This window comes from Pangasianodon hypophthalmus, chromosome 11 (assembly GCF_027358585.1).
Source record: "Pangasianodon hypophthalmus isolate fPanHyp1 chromosome 11, fPanHyp1.pri, whole genome shotgun sequence".
NCBI classification, from domain to species: Eukaryota; Metazoa; Chordata; class Actinopteri; order Siluriformes; family Pangasiidae; genus Pangasianodon; species Pangasianodon hypophthalmus.
The window spans coordinates 16,475,402-16,502,900 of NC_069720.1; the positions used below are offsets into that span (position 1 = coordinate 16,475,402).

The 27,499-nt window shown below is 42.0% G+C and overlaps 1 protein-coding gene across 4 annotated transcripts in view; it reads right to left on the reverse strand.

Annotated features, from left to right (window-relative positions):
• The window catches only part of celf5a (cugbp, Elav-like family member 5a), a 196,065-nt gene that overhangs the window by 84,937 nt on the left and 83,629 nt on the right, over nucleotides 1-27,499 (reverse strand). For all 4 annotated transcript variants that reach the window (XM_034308831.2, XM_034308830.2, XM_026921572.3 and 1 more), the window contains exon 3: nucleotides 10,117-10,165. In XM_034308831.2, coding sequence (XP_034164722.2) covers nucleotides 10,117-10,165 — 49 coding nt within the window. The remainder of the gene's footprint in view (nucleotides 1-10,116; nucleotides 10,166-27,499) is intronic.

Below are 27,499 nucleotides of genomic sequence, written 5' to 3' on the forward strand. Positions count from 1 at the left end.
CGTAGCGAGTCTGGGAGGCTCGCGGCCTCTCCTGAGGCCTTCGCAGCGGTTAGCTCATTTCCCCCATGTCGGTTCGCCGCCTCAGGGCACCCAGCTAACCGCTTCTATTACACCAGAGGTCAGTCTCGAGAGACTGATTCCCTTAGTGAGCTTTCTGGCAGCGTGGAAACTTCTGCCGAATGTGTCTCATTGGGTCCTGCGTACTGTAGAAAGAGGCTACCGAATTCAGTTCGGCTCGCCTCCACCTCATTTTTCTGGGGTTCTTCCCACTGTGGTGGGTCCCGAGCAGGCTCTGGTATTGGAGCAGGAAGTACGTACTCTCCTGAGGAAGGAGGCCATCGAGGTGGTCCCTCCTCACGACAGGGAGTCAGGGTTCTACAGCCGGTACTTCATTGTTCCCAAGAAGGGGGGAGGGCTGCGTCCCATTTTGGACTTGCGGCAATTGAACCTCTCAGTCGCTCGACTGAAGTTCAGGATGCTTACGGTCACTCAGGTCGTGTCTCAGATCAGGTCCGAGGACTGGTTCGTCACGATCGACCTAAAAGATGCGTATTTCCACATCTCCATCCTTCCCCCGCACAGGAAGTTCCTGAGGTTCGCTTTCGGGGGCGAAGCTTACCAGTATCGGGTTCTTCCCTTCGGCCTAGCACTCTCACCCCGCACCTTCACGAAGTGCGTGGATGCTGCCCTGGCTCCTATGCGACTACAGGGCATCCGCATACTGAACTATATCGACGACTGGTTGATTTTAGCTCATTCAGAGCAGATGGCGGCTCGGCATCGAGATGCCGTTCTCGCCCATATGAAGGAACTGGGGTTAAGACTAAACGCCGAGAAAAGCGTGCTTTCTCCAGCTCAGAGAACCGCTTATCTAGGCGTCGTGTGGGATTCGACCACGATGCAGGCACGTTTGTCTCCTGCTCGGATCGAGTCGGTCCTCACAGCGGTCGCGAGAGTGAAAGTAGGCCGGTCACTCACTGTAAAGCAGTTTCAGAGACTGCTGGGCCTATTGGCAGCTGCGTCCAACGTGATACCGTTTGGCCTGCTGCACATGAGACCCCTACAGTGGTGGCTCAAGACCAGGGGGTTTTTCCGAAACAGAGGAAACCCGCTCCGCATGATCAAGGTCACGCGACGATGCCGCCGTGCCTTAGCTGTGTGGAGAGAACCTGGGTTCTTGTCTCAGGGCCCGGTCCTGGGAACTCCTGGTCGCCGCGTAGTGCTAGCGACGGATGCGTCCCTCACCGGATGGGGAGCGGTCATGAGTGGCCGTCCTGCCCGTGGTCTGTGGAGCGGCCGCCATCTCACTTGGCACATCAACCGCCTGGAGATGCTGGCCGTGTTTCTAGCTCTGAAACACTTTCTCCCAGACCTAAGAGGCCGCCACGTGTTGGTGCGCACCGACAACACGACGGTGGTCTCTTACATCAACCGCCAGGGAGGTCTGCGTTCGCGCCCCCTTTACAGGCTGGCGCTCCAGATCCTTGTGTGGTCCCAAGGGAACCTCCTCTCATTGAGAGCGGCCTACATCCCTGGTCATCTCAACGTGGGAGCGGACGCCCTGTCGAGGCAGGGGCCGGTGCCCGGGGAATGGAGACTCCACCCCGAGGTGGTGGAGCTCATATGGCGTATGTTCGGCAGAGCCCAGGTGGATCTGTTTGCGACGCAGGAGACGTCGCACTGTCCCCTTTGGTTCTCTCTGATTCATCCAGCTCCTCTTGGACTGGATGCCATGGTACAGCCGTGGCCGAGGCTGCGTCTGTACGCCTTTCCTCCGGTCGCTCTGCTCCCGGGAGTTCTGGAGAGAGTGCGCCGGGACGGAATTCGTCTACTGTTAGTAGCCCCGTTCTGGCCGGGCCGAGTATGGTTCTCGGACCTGATTTCCCTCCTAGACGGCTCCCCATGGGAGATTCCGATCAGGAGGGATCTCCTCTCACAGGCGGGGGGCCATCTTCACCCCCGCCCGGAGCTGTGGAAGCTGTGGGTGTGGCCTCTGAGGGGGCACAACTCCGCGCTTCCGGTCTCTCAACCGAGGTTGTGGAGACCATCCTCCAGTCCAGAGCTCCCTCTACGAGGAAACTGTACGCCCTGAAGTGGAAACTTTTCACTTCCTGGTGCGGAGACCGCCGGCTTGACCCTGTTCACTGCCCAGTTGGTACAGTGCTGGAGTTCTTGCAGGCCCGCCTCTCCGCGGGACTGACCCACTCCACCCTGAAGGTGTACGTGGCGGCTATTGCGGCCTGCCACGCCCCTCTCGATGGCCAGTCAGTGGGCAGGCACCCCTGGGTGACACGTTTCCTCCGCGGTGCGCTGAGGATCAGACCTCCAGCTCGATCTCGGGTCCCCTCGTGGGACCTGGCCGTGGTTTTAGAGGCTCTCTGCAAACCCCCCTTCGAGCCCATAGAGGAGATTTCGGACCGTCTTCTGACGTTGAAAACTGCCTTTCTCTTGGCAATTTCCTCTCTTAGGAGAGTGGGGGATCTTCAGGCCCTCTCGGTGGCCCCTTCCTATTTAGACTTTGCGCCTGGTTTGGCCAAAGCATTCTTGTACCCCCGAGCGGGGTACGTACCGAAAGTCCCCTCCTCGGCACCACGGCCGGTCATGCTGCAGGCTTTCTGTCCTCCTCCCTTTAGGGAGCCCGACCATCGGAAGCTCAATTGTACGTGTCCAGTGCGAGCACTGGACGCGTACGTCCACAGAACTGCCCTGTGGAGAAAGGCGGACCAGTTGCTTGTTTGCTTTGGTCCCCCTAAGAGGGGTTTTCCTGCTTCTAAGCAGACCCTCAGCCGGTGGATTGTAGAATCCATTTCTCTGGCTTTCGAGTCCTCTGGTCTCCCCAGTCCCCTGGGGGTCAAGGCTCACTCTACCCGAGCGGTGGCGGCCTCTAAGGCCTTTCTGGCGGGTGTGTCCTTACAGGACATCTGCAACGCGGCGGGATGGTCCACGCCCCTGACCTTTGCTAGGTTTTATGACCTAGATACCCGGGCCACTCCCAGCTCCTCTGTCCTTGTGCCTTAGGCTTGCCTCCTCCTGGAGGCAGGGACTTGTAAGTCTGGCGGCGTGGGTATACTCGTTCCCATAGCGTTTCGTGACGCAGCTCGAGTTCCTGAAGGGGAACGTCTCCAGGTTACGTATGTAACCATGGTTCCCCGAGGGAACGAGACGCTGCGTCTCGGTGCCACACTTCCGGCGTCCCTGCGGCGCTTGCTTCATTTTCCAGTAAGCTAACGCGGGGCTCGCCGCTCGGGCTTTTATGCTTCCGGGTCGCTACGTCACCCCGCCCGTGACGTCTCGCCCATCCATTGGACGGATTAGACACGTGATTCAGAGCGCGGTCACGCGGGGGCGTTCCCATAGCGTTTCGTGACGCAGCGTCTCGTTCCCTCGGGGAACCATGGTTACATACGTAACCTGGAGACGTTTTTGATTCTTTTTAAGTATGAGTAAATGAGCACAGTATTGGACTGATACCAGATACCAGGATTGGTATCAATGCTTCCCTAATAATATGATAAAAATATAATATACACTGTATCATAGCCTTTAGATTTAGGTGCTAGTGAAACAGAATTGCCAAAGCTGTGAAAACTGTGGAATCGTTGACACTTGCTGCCCACGAAATTGATTAAATGCATTTTAATAGACAGAAAGTGATAACATCTAAACAGCTTCTCGTCATTAAATTGGAACCAATCAGTGTCAAAAGTACTGACAATACCCACAATACCTAAGCACTGTTAATATACAGTTTATAAATTCATCTTGATATCAATACATCATCATATATCATATCACTGCGGCATATTGCCCAGCTTTTGATTATTTTCATTTATTGGCTTGAATGTAAATGTAATATGGAAACCACACCTAACAGGTTAAAAATATATTTTCCTTTGTGAACACCAGTCTCAAGAATCTGCACACAAATGCAGATTCAACAAGTAAATGGATTTAAGAAGTGTAATTTCTACAGATTCATAACCCAATGAGTTTATTATGTGCACTTATATAGCACTTAATGAACTGGCAACTTTTTTGTATATGAAAAAGGACATACTGTACATACACTGAGATGCCAGTTTATTGTGTACTACAGAGATGCACTTAATTAACCCAGTGTATGCATTTGTTATTTTTCATGGCCATTATTTCAAATTATAAATGTATTGTGCGTCAGAAAAAAAAAATCAGTGAAGACATTTGCTGATGTGTGAACTGTGTTTTGTGCATGTGTTAAATGAGACAATTCCGATTCCATATTAAATCTACTGAGCACATGAGCTGGTGCCAAAAAAGAAAAAAAATGTCGAATATGTATCAAGACCGGCGTCTTGTGTAATTTCCTGTCGCACTCTCCCTTGGCTTGTGGATAAGATGGCGAGCTTGTTTCTCCAGATGATTGTGATGGTGATAAGGGAGAGGCTCTTATTGAGGGTGACAGCAGCAGGGCTGAGCGGATCACCTTGTGCCTGCTCGCCCTTCTGCACCGGCCTGCACTGCCTCGCCTCAACAGGGACACAATCTGCTGGCTGGAATTAGCTCGCAGTCGGAGGAAAACTAAACATGATTTCTGACCTTTCCTTCTTGTGTTCAACAGCAACCTTTGGTGGTCCTCTCGCTCAGCCCTGCACAGGAGGTAAAATGAATTCCTAGACGCTGCTTTACATGCGTATGATTACGGCAGTGTTTGTGTGTGTGCGTGTGTGTGTGTGTGTGTGTGTGTGTGTGTGTCTCCGAGTCTGTTAGCTGTAGAGGGTGTAGGCGTACTGCTAAAAGGGCATGATTCGTTGGATGGCTGCACTGTGTGGAAAATGTGAATTCTCATATGAGCCAAGTTTTACATGAAGAACAAGCATTTTCCTTTTATATATTTTATATATTACATTTTCAACACTACACTTTTAATCTTTTTTTTAGATATTTATTCTTCTACTACAGCACATATAAGTTTTCTGTATCAGGAAGGGTCATCACTGTACATTTTTCCAGTGGGACTTCAGAATTATTCATATTTTTTTTCTATATTCCAGCCAAGAAAACATAAGAAAACTAAAGACGAGTGTTATATGAACACTCCATGCAGGGGCAATGGACCATTAATAACGATGGACCTGACTAACTGTGGCCCTCCCAAAGCCTGGAAAATAATTGATTTACATTTCTAAATTTGATACTTTCTATTATTATTATAGCAATATGATATTTGAAATAATATTTGTAATAAAATAAAACTGCATCTTCCATGGTAAGTTCTGCTTATCTCCCTGTTACTTCCGCTAGTGACCCAAATCCGAAATTTTGATGCTACACCCCTGACTATATGACTACATTAGGGGTGTAACTGAATACAAAAGAACAGATAATGTGTTCTAAATGAATACATATACAGATATGAATTGGAGGCACATTTTTTTTTTAAAGCTTGCCGGAAACATTGACAGGGCATCTGTTTGAGACTAAAGGTGTGCAACAAGAGGCTAGAGTCACAACAAGTGCCTTTCATGTGGGCGAGCAGTCAAATCTGAAGCTCACAGGACAAAGAAAGACCGCATTCATTAACATGAACATGCGGTGCTGCATGATGCAATTATAAGCTCCATTCATTCATCATTAGTAACTGCCTGGTCAGGGCTCCGGTCATTTAAATTATGCTGCTAGTTTGTTAGACCCAGCTAAATTAATTTGAATAAGAATATGTGCAGGTGCAAACAAAAACTATAATTATGCAAGCAGGATTTAATAAGTCCCAGGCACATCCCTAGTTATGAACCAATTATGAACTTTACAGTGTTTTCTTTGGTAGGATTTATATTTAATTTCAAAAAAACAAACAAACAAATACAAAAATATGGTTTAGGCCACGTCCACTCCAGGTTTAAATCCAAATACAGATACAGATATGAATATTTGGAGCACTAACCACACACGGATACAGATAGTGGCACTGCGGAATATATGAACACCAGACTGAATCAATACAACTCAAAAGGAGCAAGAGAGTCATACCATCCAATCCCTCTCTCAGGAATGCCACCAACTTTATGACTGCTTACTCTGAGGATTCTCAGTCCGCATGTATCTTGGCTCAGTTACAGGGCACACCTTGGGCCTAAGGATAAGAATATATTGAAGTGCTAGCCCTTATATGAGGGATTAACATGGCTTTATCTTTGTCAGTCTATTCCAAGTAACTTCACACCTGCATATACACTCAGTCGAGTGCAATCTAAGCAAGAAATATAGATTCTCTCTCCTCAGAAAAACACACATTGCTTCCAGCCCATGACCCCTCACTTGCCCTTTTCCCAGCCAAGGTTAAGCAGCACAGCTCAGTGTGTCAGCATAGCTATAACCGTTGAGCCTGTAGAGTCAGATCCTGCTTTTTTCTGACATGAACAGTGCATTTCTTAGGCATATACACAAGGCGTAGTTATGATAACATACCAGCAAATACCAAAAATTTAGAAAAATTAAAACTGCCTTTCTTTTTTCCATCTCCGTTGGATTAATGCTGTTTTATGACTTAAAGACAATGTGAAAGGGAAATCAGAAAACATTTTTCTTCTGCAATGTCATATATTCTGATATCCCACATGATATCCCATACATGCACGGTGACATAGTCAGGTGTTCAGAGCAAGGCCAAAGCATTTTCATTGCATTTTAATAGAAGATTAAGGAAAACAAGAAGTCTCAAATGCAAGTGTCTTTCACGTGAATGACACTAAACAACTAACATAAAGCTGACATAAACTGGCATAAATACAAGACTGACTACGCACAACAGCTGTCATTTGAATGTAAATCAGTCCAGAAAGTGACTAAACAGAAGTGTACATTGACATCAGAATGGCCAAAAGTAGTTTATGACAGCTGATGGCTTTTGGAATACGTCTTTATAAATGTTCATTTATCCTTGTCAGGATCGAGATGGATCCGGAGCCTATCCCAGGAATGTTGATCGTGAGGCGAATACACCCTGGATTGGACCCCATAAATGTAAATGTTAATCCTCCTGAATCATGCTGAGGAGGTGTTTATGTAGAAATGCAGTGTTAATGATGTAGGGTTCAATCTTTACAACAAGATCTGTGGACTGTCTTTAGAACAAAAAACAGCATTAAACTCTGCCTGGAGGTAAATTTAAGTTTGTAATCTTGTGGGATTGTCTTAATATTTAATTACACCATGTAACATTAATTAGGTTATTACCTAGCTTACTAACTCATTTATATGGGTTTTTCTGTTTAGCTAAATAAATTCACTGGCCAGAGTGAAACTGGTGAGTCCCACTGGTTGAACCCATCATCCATTTTAAAAATGTACTGCATGTAAACGAGTGCTGATGTTTATTGTGTGTGCACGCATCTTGGGCCACAGTCTTTGCAACAGACTCATTCTTCCAGTGAAGAATATACAGATCCTCACTGCTTGCCCTGGTCAATTTCTTCTTGTTGTCACATCTGAATGAGCTCGAGCATTTCCGCCCTCTCTCTTTCAGACTGCAGCTAATACAAACACAGGAGAGTAGCCATGAGTGGAGCAAAGAGCTGAGGGGTAGACTCGCGCAGCTGTATCTGTGGTGTGTGGGTGTGTGTGTGTGTGTGTGTCGAGGACATAACTCAGATTGAAATCATTATTTCTTGATGATGGACAACTCTCTGAATAGAGTAAACTGTTTTATAATGCTAGAAATGAACTAGCAGACAGACTGACAGACAGACAGACAGACAGACAGACAACAGGTTAAAATTAAGACATGAAAAGTCAAAACAGAGTGGATGGTGGGAATTTGGTGGATCTGTACAGAAGGATGGACTGGAAATCTATAAGAAATCATAAGGGACTAAAACTGATTTATCTTCTGTTAGGTCTCAAAGGCCACTGAGGGGCATTGAACAGCCCTTCAAATAGTAATAGCTACCAGTTTTATATTCAGCCTGTGCAGGTCATCAGCCTTGCCTCTAAAGTAAAATCAGTTTCATAGCTAAGCCCCGGGGGAGAGAGGAAGGGAGTGTGTGAGTCTGAGCATGTGTGTGTGTGTGGTGAGAAAGAGAGAGCGTGCATGTGAATTCAACCAGTGCTATAACAGTTCGCAATAAACATACTGTCTTCTAGCAATGTAAAGTAAAAAATAAAAAAAATGGTGCTTTGGAAGTTCCTTGCATTTTAATTTGCAAGTTTCGAGCTCCCTCACGCTTTCCACCATTATGAATTGCTGGGTGAGTAGAATGAAAAGCTCTCATTTCTCAGAAAACACTTATTTGCTAGTTCTATCATTTTCAACCCATAACAAAATTGTTTCCTCTGGAATAGGAAGCAAGCTGAAAGCTGCAGCTCCATTAAAGTTTGCAGAAATGATAATTGCATGCTCCTGACATATCATGGAGATATCACAAGCAGGTAAAATGTCCTCATAAATTCAAGCTGTGCAACCTGTCGTCATTCAGTCCACTTTTAATGAAAGTGCACCACCATCTTAATGTAAGCAGGCAGTGTCAATGAGATAAGCCATTGAGGAGATCTTTATGTGTGTGACTAGCAGGAACAACCAAATGAGGAAGACAATTTAATCAAATTATCTTTTAATCAAATTCTCTTAATAACAAGAGACAGATGATCTTGATTGACGAGGGTTTCCTCAAGGTTTTTTCAAGGTTTTTTTCTTCTCCAATTTTTTTTATTTTACTTTTCTCTTCATACAAGTATAATGACCTTTTCACCACTTAATGAGAATAGGAGTGTAATTAGAAATGGTAGCTCCACCTTGGGCTACACCACACAACTTTCTTCAACCCCAGAGAATGACTATTTTCCATCCCTGGTGCCATCTCGCCATTATTGCAAGAACCATAATTAAATTCTTTTGCATGGATCTTCCACCTTTAGGAGTGGAAGAGGTGTCCATGTGGAGAGGCAATATTAGCACTTGGCAATACACTTCTACCAACCCCATAATGGCTGTACAGAGAGGAATCTACAGGCCAGCGCTCAGGATGGTTAGAAATCCCCCAAAACCATTATGGTCACATTGGTGTTGGATTGCTCCTGAGGTGCTACTCAGGTCTGTTCTTTAAGATGATGTGTAACTATTGGGTCTGGCCTAAGCACGCTTTCCATCTCCAACGGAATCACCAGAAGTCAGGCAATAAGGGAGCCTGAGGTTGGCCAAGGGGAGTCTGGGGAGTGCTAAAACCGGCCGCATGCAGGGATGTCCAAAGACAGCTGAGCATTGTGGTTAATGCGAACACACACCTCCACAATGGTAAAATCAATGGGGCTTTATGGGGCATCAATCTTCACAGAGTAAAGCCTGCCTATCTACTACTGGGATGGACCATTTTGGGGGTGGGGCACCCTGAAGCTAAAATGGGAGGCTTTCACAGGAAGCTTTTTAGTGGCTGTTTAGAATTGTGGATTGATCCAACACATTGCCAGATTCTTTTAATCCATTTGCACCAAACTGGATCCCTGCACAACAATGGAGTAGTGGCACAACACTGATTTAAACAAGCCTCTCATCCGTGCCTCGTCGCATTGAATAAATCCACCAATGCACGACACATGTGCATTAACTCAACATGCATGCAGATCCACATAAAATAAAAAAAACACAAATCACATGGTAGAGTTCAGAGGAGACTGAATTAAGAGTGCATAAATGAAGGTCTTGGCAGAAGCCCCACAATATAATTGATTGTTTGGCAAGCTGCGCATCCTCCTCCACCCGACTCCCACTTCCCAGTGGCGTTTACACCTCTTGTTTACAATATACCCCTCCGCTTGACCAGACATCTAGTTGGGAGCTTGGGGCCCAGGGCTCCCGTCCCAATATCCCAGCTAATTACTTTTTAATTTACAGTGTGTCGTTAATAGGCTTGGCAGGGGGAGCAAGGTTAGACAGGCAGCAGAAGCCCCTTCCTTTCCATTCAGTACAACCGCAGCCTCCTTAATTAAAATGAATACTCTGGGCATCCATCAGAGAGACAGAAAGTAAGTGAGAGAACAGAATGAGAGCAAAGCCAGAGATACAGGAAAGGGGAAAAAAAGTCAAGAGCTAAGGTAACATGAAGAGCACGGTGGCATACAAAGTGTGGAAAAAAGGATGATGGTTACCTCCACGACTTTCACTGTCAGCCGGCTTCACCTGGATGGGGCGAGTCATCTGTAAAAAGCAAAGCAATGAGAGATAGAGGGGTTAGTTCACATTCCTACTGCCATCATCACAGTTAACCAACTAACAGTCTCCACGTAGCAAACACTTGAGGAAAAATGTGCCTAAGTCTTGATCAAACTTGCCATGCAAGAACACACCTGCTAGTCATGTAGGTCTATTAATCTCATTTTTTTTTTTTTTTTTTTTAATCTCTTTCAGAGGAAAAAGTTTCATTTTGGCAGATTTTTTTGCTGGTATCTTTAAATAATATAGTTAACTGATATTGACTATATACTTGTCTAATGTCAGCCAAGTCAACATACATTGATAGATTTTTTAAGTCAAAAAAAATCAAGAGGAGACAAGAGATTAATAATGTGGGATCAGGAGAAAGGGGCGGGGCTTCCAGGGTGTCAGTTAATATCGGAGAGTTCAAAACCCCTACGCAGTTGCCAGTCATATTAGATTAACATGTTGATTGGCTCATCTGCTGTTTTTTTAATGGGAAAAAAGGGGGAAAACTGCTCTTTTGGTGTAGCAGCATACTCTGATGTTAAAATGAAGAGTTTCTATGCAAAATGTGTAAAGATTGGCAGGTCTGCGAAAACCTTCCAAGGACAAAAGTGTGTGTAAATTCTTCTACAGCCTACTGAGACAAAAACAGTCCAAATCGCAAAGTTTTCTGTTTCTACAGTTATGCATGCTTGGTAGTAGCAGTGTGGCAGTAATGGTGAGGGCGAAGTGAAATGCAACAACAATAAAAGTGGAGGCTGTCTCGGGACACAGGGAAATCAATGCAGCCCTATTGATTCCTGGCCCTTAGGCTGTGCAGAGTGTCTGGCAGCAAAGAATTCTGTGGTTAGGAGGCTCAGAGTAATCCACTAGAACCTGATAAGAATGGCATTTGTTGGATTAGATACCTCTGTCCCTACAGTCTTTGTGCCCCGTATTCCTTTTTCCAGTATTTCTATAGCTTGTTCTTTTTTTTCCATTATTCTCTTTAATGTTGTATAGTTTTCTCTACTCCTTTCGTACTAGGCTAAAAACAGTTTCACTTCTTTTCTCTGTATTCTCGAAAAGTTCAGTAGTCTTTATATACATAAAAAGATCCCTAGATATGTTTGAATATCTTTAGGACCTAAATAAAGCCCCAAATGAAAACCATGAAGAATAGATTCCCCAGTGAGCGGCATTAGGTCAACGCTAGATCGTTATAGAACTAAGAAGATTAAAATGATTGGAAGAGCTATAGTAATTAGAACAATTTTCACCCAAACTACAAGTCAGATGCTTAAAGATTACCCATTTTACTACTTTGCAAGAATAGAGACGCAGTCATGTACCATTTACAGTAATCCTCCATTGACTCAGGAGCTCTTAATCGATCCATAACAAATTGCAACACAATTCAGTCTGCAACACGGGCTGAATTTTGATGAAGAACTAAGATTTGTAGACTTGTGCCAAGTCTTGCCAAATCTGTGTTCCTAACAGCCTTCTCAGCCATTTGAAACCATTTTTTTTATTACTGCAGCAGCGTTGCTCCCACACAAATTCAGACTCTGAAAAATGCCCCTGAAAGCCCCTGAAAAAATGTTTGAGAGAAGCGAGGATCAACATTTTTTTTTCCCACTCTCTCCAACATATTTTCTTTTACTGTCCAACTCTGGAGGCGAGCTAAAAAGGTCAGTTTTAAAGACAGGCCAGTGCAATAAAAGCATGACTTGTTCAAGGAGAAACACCATAATGGGATTTTAAAACAGCTTAATAACATGCTGATATATGGGGGGAGAGGGCCAGGCCGGATTCATTAAGTGCTAAACATATCCATTTTCACCTTGAGGAACTGAATAACCTCCCTCACAGGATTCATTCCATAAATTTATCCATCGTAAATAATAACGGGCTGGAGCTAAGACTGTGTGAGAAAAAAAATGGTGGGGAGGGAGATGGGAAGATGTTATGCCATCATGGCTCTGGGTTCAGGGGATGGCTCTCTTTACCTTGGTCCCTGTGAGAAAAGCCACAAAGGGCAGAGTTCGAAATGAGAAACAAAAACGGGTTTTCTTTACTTCTGAGCACCTCCGGAGCTGTTGTATTTGAAAGATAAATCAAACGATCCATGGCTGTTTAGGAAATGTTCCCATCTCAGGCAAATAGCTTGACATCAAACGCAAACAGTTGCGCTTGTAAAGTGCTCCGCATCACAGAATGGCAATATGCATGCAATATGCAATGTCCTGTAATAGATGCTATGACTGTTTCTTCCATCCGTCGCCCATCAAGAGATGAATCCCAAAGACATTGGCGTTACTCACAAGGTTTATGGATGCAGGCTTGGAACTAGTTATTGTCCCAGCTATAAAATGCTGAAGTAACGGGCTATTTGCTTGTGATGGGGTGATGTACATGATCCCCTGCCTTGTGGAAGCAAAACCTAAGAGTTGAATAACTCATACTGTTGTCAGGGAAACCATTTAGCCACGGTCCTGAGAGAGCTCTCTGCTTTTCTCCGCCTTCATAAGCTGAGCTTTCTTTACTCATTTGATACAGTGGAGTCACAGAGGGGATCGCCTTCTGCTCCCTTTCTACTCAAATAACAACATGTGTTCTAATTGTGATAGATTCAGAGAAGGCTTCTGCACTCGGAGACAGCGAATGAACGCGCACACACAAACACAAAAGTGGATGAGAAAAGGGGGATGGGGAAAGTTAGAGAAAGAGACAGAGGGTGTAGAGGCAGACAGAAAGAAAGAAAGAGAGAAAGAGAGAGCGAGAGAGGGAGAGAGAGATGCCTGCAACTGCTAGATAAGATTGCTTCTCAGCTGAGTGACATTTCGTCAGTCTAAACTCCACCCCAATGCTCCTGCCCATATGCTGATGGAGTCAGGCGAGCCGAAAGCAGACTCGTACACATTCCTCACACAGAGTGCTTCCTGCAGCAAAAGCACGGACGTCCCTGCGTTTGCCAATCTGTTGTTTGAACTCGGTGGAACAATTCAAATCCTCCGGGTCCCAGTAACAGTGTGTCAACTGCATCTACCACTTGTGATGATGCGCACACAGACTCCCTCGGTTACTGTAGCGGCTCTCCACGGTCCTCTGCGTATGTTTTGAATGCGTCCCATTTTTATGTGGGCAAAAAGGCACCACCTGGCTCTTCGTACTTGTTGTTTTTTTTCCTAACAAATACAAGTAATCACAGTGTTTACTACAGGCAAAAAAAGAGTATCGAATGGAGTAAACAGCTGTGCAGCGGCGGCTCGTGTATCATCTATTTTCCACCGAGAGCCAGACTCTCCTCCTGTAGTAATATTTGATTACACACTGCCGGGCTCCATGGATATAGATTCAGAACAATCAGCATATTACAGGCTGCTGGGAGCAAATCTGGACCGCATCTGGTCGCTTCCATATATGACAAATACGCAATAAATCAACTGTTGGTTTTGCAGCGTTGTGTGACCGCTCATACGGAGAGCAGCCGGCAGAGGCAATATTAATGATTTTGTTTTATGAGTCAGACCGCTGCCTTGGTTAAGGGGTAAAATGTGTGAAATGCAATTTTTTCCTCTTACCAATATAAGCCTACCAAAACAATTACACGACATTGTGTATGTGTGTGTGGACTCTGTAAATACACATCATAAATCCCAAAAAAAACAAATGGACAAATTTGTATGCGGATAATAAGTAACTGCTAATCAAACCCGGAGGACTAATAATCGATTCATCACACTTCATCTGCTCTATTTGTGTAACAAAATTGATGGCTGTGCGTGTTATTGGAAAGAGAGTTATTACACAAGTTTAATCATTTTGTATTTCCGCATTTCCCTTTTTTTTTTTTTTTTTTTTTTGCAGAATCAGGGCTGCGCTACATGAACAAATAGCATATTGAGGTTTTATTGCAAACTGGTAAAAACTCTCTGATGTGTCTCCAAGGGTTTTTTCCATTTGGCTGATCCTTACGATCATAGACAATACAAATAGGGGATTGTTAGCATTTTGTAGACTTCGATCTCAGTATTACACTGCAGTCACAGACACCTTATTTCAGATATATATTTATTATTCCTTCAGATTATTTTTCAGATTCTTCTATTTTTCAGATAAATGTCTTTTTTTTCAGATAAATTTTCATGTATTTTGCTTTAGTGGGTCAGTATAAACTGGAGAGTTTCCGTTTTCCAAATATATATATATACGTTACAGAAATATTTGGTAGGTCATTACATAAAGTAACAAAGAAAAATCATCAGCAGAGCTGCAGTAGAATTTCTCAAAGACACTCTGACCAAGGTAAGAGCCGATTTGCTTATAAAAGTGTACGTAAGAAAAGGGTTTAATTAAAAAATGTATGATTTAATTTAATTTAAAAAACAACGGTGTATCATGTTTCTGCATAATCTCCATTTCATTCAATGCAAATGTTCCACTGTTTAAGGAGTATCTGGATTCCTCTAGAAAAAACATTTTTGAGGCAATATGTTGCACTTTTAAGGTTTTCATTTAACTCAGCCTCATACTTCTGATATCATGTATGACAGAAAATTTTGCAGAAAGTTCTACATAAAATTATTGCTATTTAAGCGTCTCAGCCAAGTACAGTGCTGCATCTAGACACATCCAACTGTAAGATTCTGGACTGACACCAGGATAGGAATATCTGAGCTTTGACCTTGATGGGACATTTGACTGGTCCCCATGAAGGAAACTGCTTTTATTTAAACAACATTTCCTTTTGGTTACTGAGGGTAGCAGGTATAGCATTAATTACCTTCATTAATAAATATGCCAATGGAACGTCCTCACAAGAATAATAAGGCAAACGTGTGTGTGTGTGTGTGTGTGTGTGTGTGTACTTATATGCTTGTGTGAAAGGGGAACATATACGTTTTTATGCGCCCAACAAAAAAAAATCATGAAACTCATCTATAATGTATATCGTGGATGAGAGTTCTTTCCATGCATACCAAAATACCAAATACATCACAAGGAAGTGTCTCCCTAATAAGAAGAGAACAAAGAGAGAAAGCGAGAGAGAGAGAGAGAGAGAGAGAGAGGGAGGAAATACCTCTGGAGGCTGATTTCAGTATTCTGTACTCTTGGTTATTTTACGCTGTGGGTTTATACACACCTTGTGTTCATTAACACTACTTACTCTGGGACCTTGGGCACAGGTTTTATGAATACACACCAGATCAGGATCCAGTACCTCTCAGATTTAAAGTGCTTGTTTCCAAAATTGACTTACATGGCTCTAGGATGTTATCAGTCACATGTGCTCATGCATCAGTACAGCGAGCCAATGAAGGGTTTTAAAAACGGTGAAAAAACAGCAGCTTGTTTTTTTTCTTGAAGAAGGAAGCAAAAGTGATGGGTAAGAAGAAGATGGTAAAAAAGCAAAGAGTAGTTTTTCTTTCTGATTGTTGACCCACCACTCACAAAATTCCATTCAAATTGGATTACTAAAGGACACCAAACAGCGAAAGATGAGTAGAGCAAATCACGAAATCGGGATACGATTGTAGATGACATCACTTTGTCATAGAGTAATTTGGAATAATTAGACCAATTTTAAATTGATAAGGGTTTGTGTTGTTATTTTTTCTTATTCATGTTATTTTGTTTAAAAAGCATAATGTACGTCATTAGACCTAGTTTTCTGAGCCAAATCTTTGTTGTGAAGTTGAGCACACCGGAACTGTACAGTTAACTCCTCCAGGCTTCACACATCATCACTGAAATATTATGGTTGCTATTGTAGCATAGTCATCATACTAATGCTACTGGGCTTAAATGACGGCACGGAACGCTGCTGTATCGTGTTAAATGCTGTTGCGTCTCTATGTTCCTGGACTTTATCCCTCTCTCTCTCTACTTGTTCTGGTACCTCATGTTTTACAAATTAATCACTGCCTACGTTTGCTTTTAGGTGCTGAGGCTAAGGATCAGATTAATAGCATCACTACACGTCAAAAACAGACCAACGTGTCAATGAAACAAGTTTAAACTTTAAAGAATTTCATTATAAACTAAATCTTTGACCCCACTGAACCTCACATGTTAATTATTTAGCTTAATAGGTAAGTCATTCAGGTTTTTTTTTATTTTAAAGGTTAGTGATCAGAAAGTTGTGAGGTCAAATCCCACTATTATCAGACAGGCACTGTTGGGTCCTTAAGCAAGACCCTGAACTTTGACCTTCTCCACCATGTGCTTGGACTGTATCCCCTGCCTCACGTCTCTTTGGATTAGAGTGATGTCAAATGAATAAATGTAAATGTAAGTCAATTAGAAAAAAACTCTAATACTTCACGAGTGTGTGAGTGTGTATAATATAAGCCTCACATTTGGCCAGTCGAAGCGTGAGATAACAGGCTGTTAGCCGCTATCTGTTAGTCGTTAATAATCCACTGATCATTGCTGGAATTAGCAGGCCATAGAAGCTGCCTCTCTTCTGTTATTCCAAATAGGGGAATAAATGTTTTACTGGAGCATCCCAGCTACGATAATTAATTTTTCCAATTATTGATTGGAAAGTGTGCTGAGTGGTGACAGCCCAGGGCCTTAGCTCACCTAATAAATCTACTATGCTAGATGAAGAAAGGACAAGAGGAGGGCAGGAGTGTATGTGTTAGAGAGAGAGAGAGAGAGAGAGAGAGAGTAAGAAAGAGTGATTTTTCCTCCTCCAGCTCTGGTTAAATTTGATTTAATGGTGAACTCATTTGTTTTCTGGATCCTCCTGGAGGAAGACAATGATGGCAGAGGAAGGAAAGGAAACAGATGAGCTGGAAAAGGGAGGTGAAGAAAGAGCTTGCATGTGTGTGTTTGTGCATGCACATGTGTGTGTGTGTGTGTGTGTGTGTGTTCAAGGCCCAGCAGCGGTGTGGAGGCACTGATAAGAGATTGACTGTGCTGGCTTGTCAAAGGCAGGATCCAAAGCTTGTGAATTCCTTCAGATCCTCTCAGAGTAAGACTCACTCAGCACTGAGGCTCAGGTACTGACTGCTGACATCACTGACATCTAAAACTCTGTCTGCTTCAAGGCTCCTCACACACTCTCCTCTGCCAAAAGGGAACTTTGACAGCTGCGTAAAAAGCAAGTTATCATACTCGACGTCTCATTTGCATTTTTAGAAGCTCCGTCCCTCGTATTTCTCAATGTCTCAAAGGTCAGTGTTCCAGATGAAATAGTTCTCCTCAGATCTTTTAGCGTCCCAGGTCCCGCAATGTGGAACAGCGGATGACCTTTTATCTTAGACTTCTGTATAAAGATCAAGAGACTGCAGCGAACGCATGTGCTAAGCACCTGAAGTGACATAGTCACCAGTTTGCTTTGACTGGCTATGGGTGTAGGAGCCAGAAGAACTTCAGAGAGAGAGAGAGAGAGAGAGAGAGAGAGAGAGAGAGAGAGAGAGCAGACTTCTAGCCAACGTCAACACAATTTCTGTAATTCGCATCTTGACAAAATAACAAAAACTGAAGTTAGTTGGATTTGAGTTAAAATAACGCTGCATTTGTGCATTTATGATGTATTTACTTTCTCAAAACAATGAACTGTATGGTCTATTTTATAGATTTCACTACCTAATGTATCTATGTTGATTGATCTGTTCACGCTGTGAGCAGTCATGTTGATTTGGTGTCATATGCTGGACTCAGGGTTGAGAAGACCTTCCCGACTTTCCGATTAGGAATTCCATGTTGAGGGGGGGGTCTTCTATGTTTTCTATGAGGTATGAGTTACGAGCTTTAGTCAAACGCAGCATAAATACAGCCCCTGTTTTCAGTGTGCCCTTCAAAAGCAGACCTCTTAAGAACACGCACATGGACTATCAGGCTACTACGCTCAGATATGTCAAGAATTGGAGAAAGTTGGTAACATTTGCTTCTCTTCATTTAAAAGGTACATTGTCCATGAGGATTCCTTTTTCCTATGATCTTGCCATATTTGGTTCATAAGTACTTAACCTGAGTTCCAAATACCATGTGACTCACTCTAGAAAAGCTGAAATATGATGTGAGAATGATGAGACCCCAAAATAAATGGTGATGGAAAACAAATATTCAACTGTAATAAAACAAAAAAATATAGTCTCAATACAATATACTGCTATTTTAGTCTTTAGATTTTAATTCTATGTATATCTAACCGTTTGACCATTAGGGCCACTCTGTCAGGATGCAGCTGAGGATAAAACACATGATTACTATGCCAAGAGGACATAGCAACTTCCTGAATTGACTTGCAACATGATTGACAGGCAAGTAGAGAAGTCTTTTTGTCCTGATTGGCTGGATGTTGGTGGCCCTATGGTGCCACAGAGACCAGAGGTTCTAATTTTATTTGCTTGACAGCTGCCAGACTATGAGGAGAATTCATTACAAAATGTGAAGTAAAAATGACTAAACCCACTTTTAATATTAATTTTTTCCATGTTTAGTGAGTTGCTGACTAAAGCTAAGCATGGAGGTAAACAGTGCCCTATAAATTAGGTTATTAAGCACTCGGTAGGCATTGCTTCAATTTTTACATAATTACCTGCTTGAGATGGATTGACACTCACTTCAAAGTCACAATGTTGCCATGACTGTAATGAGTAGTTGGTGAAGGAAGGATGCAAGTGTGCAAACTCAATGTAATTCATGACCAGAAGTCAACAAACAAGCAAGAGTCAAAAAACAGAAAGACCGGGAAACAGGAAAACAATATAAAATTGCATGATAAGAAAACAGCTGTTGTCTGTACATAAACAAACTAATCATGGGCTAAACATGGTATAGGTGCACACATTAGGGTAACAGACTAATGACAGGAAAGGTGCAGAGATAAGAAAAAAACACAAAGGCAACAAAGGCAAATGCAAATGTAAACAAAAACACATGACATTAACCCAAAACAAAATGAAACAAAAGCAGAGAGAGAGAGAGAGAGAGAGAGAGTATCTTTCTTTTTTTTTTCCACCACCATTTTTGTCCAGACAGGCTGCTGCACTACAGCTGACACCCAGGATTATGTCAAATGTAGGAAAATGAAGGTTACATGAATACTGCCTTTTTAAATTGGAGAAATGAATGCGCCTCTTAAAGCATCACTGCATCCAAACAGGACTCTTGATACAGCCTGAATAGGCAGCATTTTTTGTATTTCGAACACATCCGTTAAGAGAGAGAGACATGAGAAAAGACAGAGAGAAAGAAGAGAGCAGACAGACAGAGCAGCCCTGTCTGCTCTCTCATCATGAACTGTAATAAGTAGAGGCTATGAGCTAGAGACATGGAGAGAGGAAGAAAGTGAGAGACAGAAATACAAACAGACTCAGAGAAAAACAGAGAAAAATAGACAGATCGAGTAAGATGGATCTGGCCTCTTCACATTCAACAATCAGAGGAAGGGCATCGTTGTGACAAGACCACACTGCAGCTCAGAGCCGTCAGAGACATGCTAGGTTCATTTTCTAGGTTTATTCATAAATAAACAAAAAAGCATGCTGTTCGTTCTGATCTCTACAAACCATTCTCTCTCTATTTTTATATTTACACATTTTCCTGAGATTCTTTTTCGAGAAGTAAAATGAGTCCTTGTCCTGGTCGTATGGTACATGATTTATCCATCTCAATCATTCTTGTTTTTTTCATAATCATCCATCAAAATATGTCATCAGAATTGTTTCTAAAAGTGTCTGAAAGTCTTCTGGTTTTGGACGACATCTCTATATACTAGATGTGTAACTCAATGTCACTATCTGTATCTGTATTTGGATTTAAACCCGAAGTGGGTGTGGCCTAAACTAGAAGAGTTTTTTAATAGAGATGTGGACAGGACTGTTTTTTCGTTTTTCATCTTGCTTGAACAGTTATTATTTTTTGTACCTTCCTGTGATAATTTTTTAACAAATGTAGTTGGTTAGTTTTCCCAAAATATAAACAAGCTAGTAGCCTAATTTAATTCACTACGACTCGTACCGTGCAGTTACTAAGGATGAATGAATGAACGCTGTAAATGCAGTGCTGTAAATGCATCGCTCATGTTCTCGTTAATGAATGTGGTCTTTCTTTGTCCCTTCATATCTGACAGCTTGCTTACAACCACAAGCTTCATATCTGACTGCTCTCTGACATGAAAGTGGAAACCTCCTGCTCGTCTGGCATTTTCCCACAACTCCTGTGGGATCCTAGTATCAATGCACATCAGTAGTCTCAACCAGATGCCATGCAAGCCTTTCTGGCGAGCTCTAAAAAAATTTGTGCTCCTCCTATTATTGCTTCACATCCACCGTATTCACCAGATCTCGCTCCTTGCGACTTCTTTTTGTTTTTTTCCCCGAAATTAAAAAAATGAGACTGAAGGGGAAAAGATTCACCACCATGGAAGAAATCCAGAAAAAAAAATTGCAGGAGGCTCTAGACATGTGTACATGTATAGGTGCACACATTAGGGTAACAGACTAATGACAGGAAAGGTGCAGAGATAAGAAAAAAACACAAAGGCAACAAAGGCAAATGCAAATGTAAACAAAAACACATGACATTAACCCAAAACAAAATGAAACAAAAGCAGAGAGAGAGAGAGAGAGAGAGAGAGTATCTTTCTTTTTTTTTTCCACCACCATTTTTGTCCAGACAGGCTGCTGCACTACAGCTGACACCCAGGATTATGTCAAATGTAGGAAAATGAAGGTTACATGAATACTGCCTTTTTAAATTGGAGAAATGAATGCGCCTCTTAAAGCATCACTGCATCCAAACAGGACTCTTGATACAGCCTGAATAGGCAGCATTTTTTGTATTTCGAACACATCCGTTAAGAGAGAGAGACATGAGAAAAGACAGAGAGAAAGAAGAGAGCAGACAGACAGAGCAGCCCTGTCTGCTCTCTCATCATGAACTGTAATAAGTAGAGGCTATGAGCTAGAGACATGGAGAGAGGAAGAAAGTGAGAGACAGAAATACAAACAGACTCAGAGAAAAACAGAGAAAAATAGACAGATCGAGTAAGATGGATCTGGCCTCTTCACATTCAACAATCAGAGGAAGGGCATCGTTGTGACAAGACCACACTGCAGCTCAGAGCCGTCAGAGACATGCTAGGTTCATTTTCTAGGTTTATTCATAAATAAACAAAAAAGCATGCTGTTCGTTCTGATCTCTACAAACCATTCTCTCTCTATTTTTATATTTACACATTTTCCTGAGATTCTTTTTCGAGAAGTAAAATGAGTCCTTGTCCTGGTCGTATGGTACATGATTTATCCATCTCAATCATTCTTGTTTTTTTCATAATCATCCATCAAAATATGTCATCAGAATTGTTTCTAAAAGTGTCTGAAAGTCTTCTGGTTTTGGACGACATCTCTATATACTAGATGTGTAACTCAATGTCACTATCTGTATCTGTATTTGGATTTAAACCCGAAGTGGGTGTGGCCTAAACTAGAAGAGTTTTTTAATAGAGATGTGGACAGGACTGTTTTTTCGTTTTTCATCTTGCTTGAACAGTTATTATTTTTTGTACCTTCCTGTGATAATTTTTTAACAAATGTAGTTGGTTAGTTTTCCCAAAATATAAACAAGCTAGTAGCCTAATTTAATTCACTACGACTCGTACCGTGCAGTTACTAAGGATGAATGAATGAACGCTGTAAATGCAGTGCTGTAAATGCATCGCTCATGTTCTCGTTAATGAATGTGGTCTTTCTTTGTCCCTTCATATCTGACAGCTTGCTTACAACCACAAGCTTCATATCTGACTGCTCTCTGACATGAAAGTGGAAACCTCCTGCTCGTCTGGCATTTTCCCACAACTCCTGTGGGATCCTAGTATCAATGCACATCAGTAGTCTCAACCAGATGCCATGCAAGCCTTTCTGGCGAGCTCTAAAAAAATTTGTGCTCCTCCTATTATTGCTTCACATCCACCGTATTCACCAGATCTCGCTCCTTGCGACTTCTTTTTGTTTTTTTCCCCGAAATTAAAAAAATGAGACTGAAGGGGAAAAGATTCACCACCATGGAAGAAATCCAGAAAAAAAAATTGCAGGAGGCTCTAGACATGATGACAAAAGATGATGACAGGAAATGGAGAGCACCTTGAAGGGAATTTAAGTAGTAACTTTAAGCTGTAAGTTTTATAACACTAGTTTTCTTTTATAATTCCGGGACTTTTGAGTCCCCCTTCATATTTCCCCCCGTCGTATGGATAAACGCATAGCCAAATGCTAAGGCCAGGCATATGTTATTTTGTTTTTCACATGGAAATAATTCACTGTAAGTAAAAAAAATTGGTCATGATTTTTATTTCAGGATGTCTTTAATTCCTTACCCCTGTCACTTTAGCTCATGGCTTGCACTCTGAATATATACAGTATGCACTAGGAGCAACCTCATGGGTACCAAGGGGACCTGCGTTCATTTTTACATGTAATTGAACTTCAGAAATGTGTGTTGAACATTTCAAGCCTCTTGAATGCCGCAGTGAGCTGCTGTTTTGCCCTCCTGTGGTTGGGGGACCATCACCACGCTGTCACCGCCACTCCGACATCGTGACAGATTACAGGGCAGTCCTCTGGCCAATAGGCAGCCGACTCTGCTTCTGGGCCACTGACCCATAACTCCCACTGTACCTATGCCGAGTTGACGTTTCTTTAATGGGTTACAGACCTCCAGCGAGCCTCTGCCTCCTCACTACGATGATAGCCTATTAGCAATTCACTACGGCTTGCAGTTTTTTTTTTCCTAGCTTCCCTGCTCCCTGTCCAGAGCTCTGTCTAGTTCTGAGCTCCGGAGACACTTACTACTCCAGCAGGGAAAGCGCAAGCGTGGAGGAGAATGGTACAGGAGGTAGAGAGAAGCAATGTAATGCCACATGTGTATTTGACTGGTAGAGAGAGCTAAGAGAAAGTGGAGACATGACAAAAAGGAAAAAATTGGAGGAGAGTTAAAAAGGAAGCGTGAAATCGCATGTACTCATATTGGTAAATTTGATCACTTGCAAATTTGATAATGCATCATTACTACAAACCATGTCTTAGCATAAAATTCTGGTTTAAATTACACAACATAGAAAATTGGATGGTACTAGCTAAGCTAGCCAACTGTGCCTGTTTTTCGTAATGTTACGTACAACTTAAAATCAAAAATGACTTTCTTTTAACATTGTTATTTCTTGTCCTTGGCTATTTTATGCAACAGTTCTATCAATAGCAGCATTATGATTTCTTGTTCATGTTGTAGAAGCTGCTTTAAAGTTGCTAGCTAATTTTGCTATCAACTATTTAATTAAATCTAATCTAATTACTGAGTTTTCTAGCTAATATTAGACTATAATATTGTATGATTGAAACCAATAGACAAGTTCACCAGGAGGCCATAGCAAACAGCTAGTGATAATCAATTTTGCAATTAGCTGATCAAATCTAACATAAGCTCCACCCATGAACCTGTCACTTGGAAAAATCAGAACGCCCAGCAGAATTTCTAGTATACATTGCTCCTGAATGATAACGTGGCCAACTAAATGCTTTCTTGTGTGCACTAGTGTGCAGAGTGTGACTTATATTAAAGCCCGTTGTCTCCTGGACAAACCTAATCACTTCTAATCTCTCTGTTCTCTTCTCCCTGATGCTGAAAATCGATTCATCAGCATGCATTCCTAAGCACCTCGTATCTGCTTATCTCTCTGCTGTGTACTTACTGTATCTCGCCAACACACACATGCACAAACTATCAGGTCTGCTTTGGTGATCAATAGTCGAACATGGGCTGATCAGTATTACACAGAACAGCTAGTGTGTCTTGATGTCCATCTGTGTGTGCATGCAGTTGTAATTTCTAATGCAAGGCTAGTGTAGGAAATGAGCTTCCCACACACTATTTCCTTCCTTTATTTTTGACATATATGGATAGGAACATATCTTCATGTAACTTGCTACATCAGTATGTGATGTCACATATTTTTTGATTGAACTGACATATTTTGTTTATACTTTATTATATTTATAGTGCCTAGGTTTTGCATGAAAGAGTTCAATTTTGAAGTGAAAAAAAAAATCAATTGAGTAGTTTTTAAAGAAAACAGTATCAGATGGGTGTCTGTATTGGCTGATACTCAAGGTTTCAGTATCATAAAAAAGTGATACTGTGCCTTCGCTAATTATAACAGCTATAAACATTCGTTCTCTCATCAGCTTGTCTTTTTTCCCCTCTCTCTTATGGTTAATTAGACCAAAATAAAATGCAGCTTTTTATACTACTTGAGAAACCACAAAATGCAAAGTCTTTCAATCCTTTCGGTCCAAAACTGATTGTTAACACTTCAGAACACCAGAACACCATTTAAGAACTTAGTACTCCATCTTAGAGCAGATACAAGAGCAAAACTATTTGTTCCTGACTTTAAGTGCAAGCCTGAAAGCCTTGTTCTGTTTCCATACAATCCAGATTTGTGGTCGTACGCAGTTAATATCGTCCCATTTCAATATCAGTGTTGAAAATCTGGGACTGGTGCATACCTAGCTGTTAGCAAAACATGACATTCTGGTATTAGTATGTTCATTATGAATTTAGTTAGTCTACATTACAGAAAATGGTGTTATAGTCAGCTTTCTGTATATTTACTGTTAAAGATCTGTCTTCTGCACCATAACATTTACGCGTTATAAGCAACACTGATAAAGCATGCGGGTTGAGACTGGAAGATGAAGCATCTTACCTACTACAGTAATGTTTGCTGGTTATGCAATGTGTGTGAGAGAGAAAGTGAGCACACTGACATGGGTGTAGTCTGATCTCATTCTGCACTCAGGATCTAAACGTTCCATAAGGCTGGCTGGAGAGCGCATGGGTTAATTTCTCAGCCCTCACTACAGGCTGCACTTGCTGAGTATGACCGTGCTGAGTGACGTGGTCCTGCTCCAGTCATTCCCATATGCCGCCTCCAGCCTGGCCACATTCCTCTCTCATCTAACGGACAGATGCCCACCACCCACATTCAGGTCAACACATTTACATCCAAGTCTACTCTCTATCTTCTCTATCTTCTATGCGTCTGACTGTGGATATTATAGTCAAAGCCATTATACACAGAGCTAGACAGAGAAAGAGAGAGATGTGCTCAGCTTGAACTCTCCAACTTCTTCAAAGCTTCTACTTTGTATTTTTAATAATTCAATCACATTTATACCACAGCGCTGTTCAATGCTGGATTCTGATTGGCTAAAAAGTGTTGATTATAACTTTTCTATAACCAGGTTTAGAGTAATGCACTGATTCTAATATGTGTAATACATTATCATTTACGAAGTAACAATTTCCACAGGGACTTTACCAGACGCTCCAAATAAACTGATTTAAAAATGAGCAGTTGTTGATTATAATGATGTGTTCTGTGAGGAGATGTTTCTTTAACATTTTTGGAAGGAGTCTCTAGTGTCAGTGCTTTGGAACAATCATGGGTAAAGCTGTAACAAGCTGTACCTTTTTTGTCTTAGAGACAGAAAAGAGAGAAGCTGGTGAGGGACAACTGTTTATAGCTGCTATAGCATGTCACACGGATGTTCCACAACATTACTGTAACTATAAATGGATAAAATGTGCATGTTGTTGTTTAATAAAAATAAATAATAATTACTGCCAAATTGCTGGAGTATAAGAGGAATACCACATCACACCACCCTGTCATTGATTATTTTCCTATCACAGCATGCCATGTCATATGCTCTTCCTTACTGAACCATTTTCTATGAACTCAAAGCCACAGCAAAAGCCATATTTCTCAAATCAGTGTTAACATCACCAAAGCAAAAACTGTACATATTCTAAATAATGAGAGATTCCTTCATTCCCACTGCTTATTATGGTACTTTCACTTTCACAGTTCACTCACAACAACAATAACTGACCAAATAACAATAACTTCCACTGACAGCACAAGGAACCGGAGGTTAAGAAAGAGAGCTGCAGAGAGAGAGAAAGAGAGAATGCAAGAAAAAGAAAACAAGAAGAAAGGCAAGGGGGCTGGGAAGAGTGTGAGGCATTGAAAAAGAGGCTAAAGAAAAGTGATTTAGCCACCTAGTTCATCTTCATCTGTGCCCTGTCCCGAGTGCAGCTTCATGAAATAAGTCCTGCTGAAAATCAATGCTAGCTTTAAGAGGTGTAAAGGTGACCCGGGCTGCACAGGTGGCCTTTGTGGACTGCTAAAATCCACACTTGTATAGCTAAGTAGAATTAATGGGGTGATCGATTAGCTGGCACGTGGCACGGAGCTCACAGAGCGGAGTCATATTAGGGCAGGCAGGCTGCAGCGGAATGCTGAGCCAGAGCACATTCTGCAACCACTGTGCCCAGAACTTGAGGCACTTCAACACAGAGCACAAAAGACTTTTAAACAGCTTTTGTGTGTGTGTGTGTGTGTGTGTGTGTGTGTGTGTGTTTGTCACTCTAAGCTGCTCACTTATTCCTTCTTGGTTTCCTTAGGCCTATATAAGAAAGAAAGGCAATTCTTTCCCCTGATAATACTGCATGCAGTTGAATGCACAAAACTGATGGGCGGATTCAATGTTTAAAACTTTTTCTTCTTACCATTCCCTCTCTCTCTATCACAGAGCTCAGTCACATAAAAACTGTTTGTGTAAATAATGTGCAATATAATATAGCTGTTGCTATATTATAATATAGCAATATAGCAACCGATCAACATTTTAGCAATAAGAAGAAGAACAACAACAACAAAGACAAAGTGAAAGAAGAACGTAAAAGGAAGAAAACTATTATACCACAGTGCTGTTGAATGCTCAATTCTGATAGGATGGTGTATGGATGGCGTTCTGACATTTATTTAGTAATTTTTTGGAAGGAGACGCCAGTGTCTCAGTGTAACAGTCAGAGGTAACGTTAAGTTTTCATGAGAGAGAAAAAGCAAGGCTGGTTAATAGCTGTTGTAACATAAGTGATAAGAATTAGTTTATTTCATGGACATTTCACAATGTTAAGTGTAACTTTAATGAATAATCTACATGAAGTGATGCTTTTTAATAAATGTAATTGTTGGCAAATGGCTGTTGTATAAGAGGAAAAAAAACACTTGGTGGTAACAGTAACTCAGTTGCATCAGGCTGCATCATACTGCAAAAGAATCATGGATTACTTTCCTATTGTGTTTTATTCCTTGCTTACACCACAGTTCTAGCATGTTCAATCATGTACACACAACACTAAATAGCCAGAGTATGGAGATTCGCTGTGAGATGGCATTAGGTGAGTTAGGCTGTGGTTATTTACTGTTCCTCCATCTATAATACACTGCTTCAGAGTTCACAGCACTACCTGCAATCCCTTGCC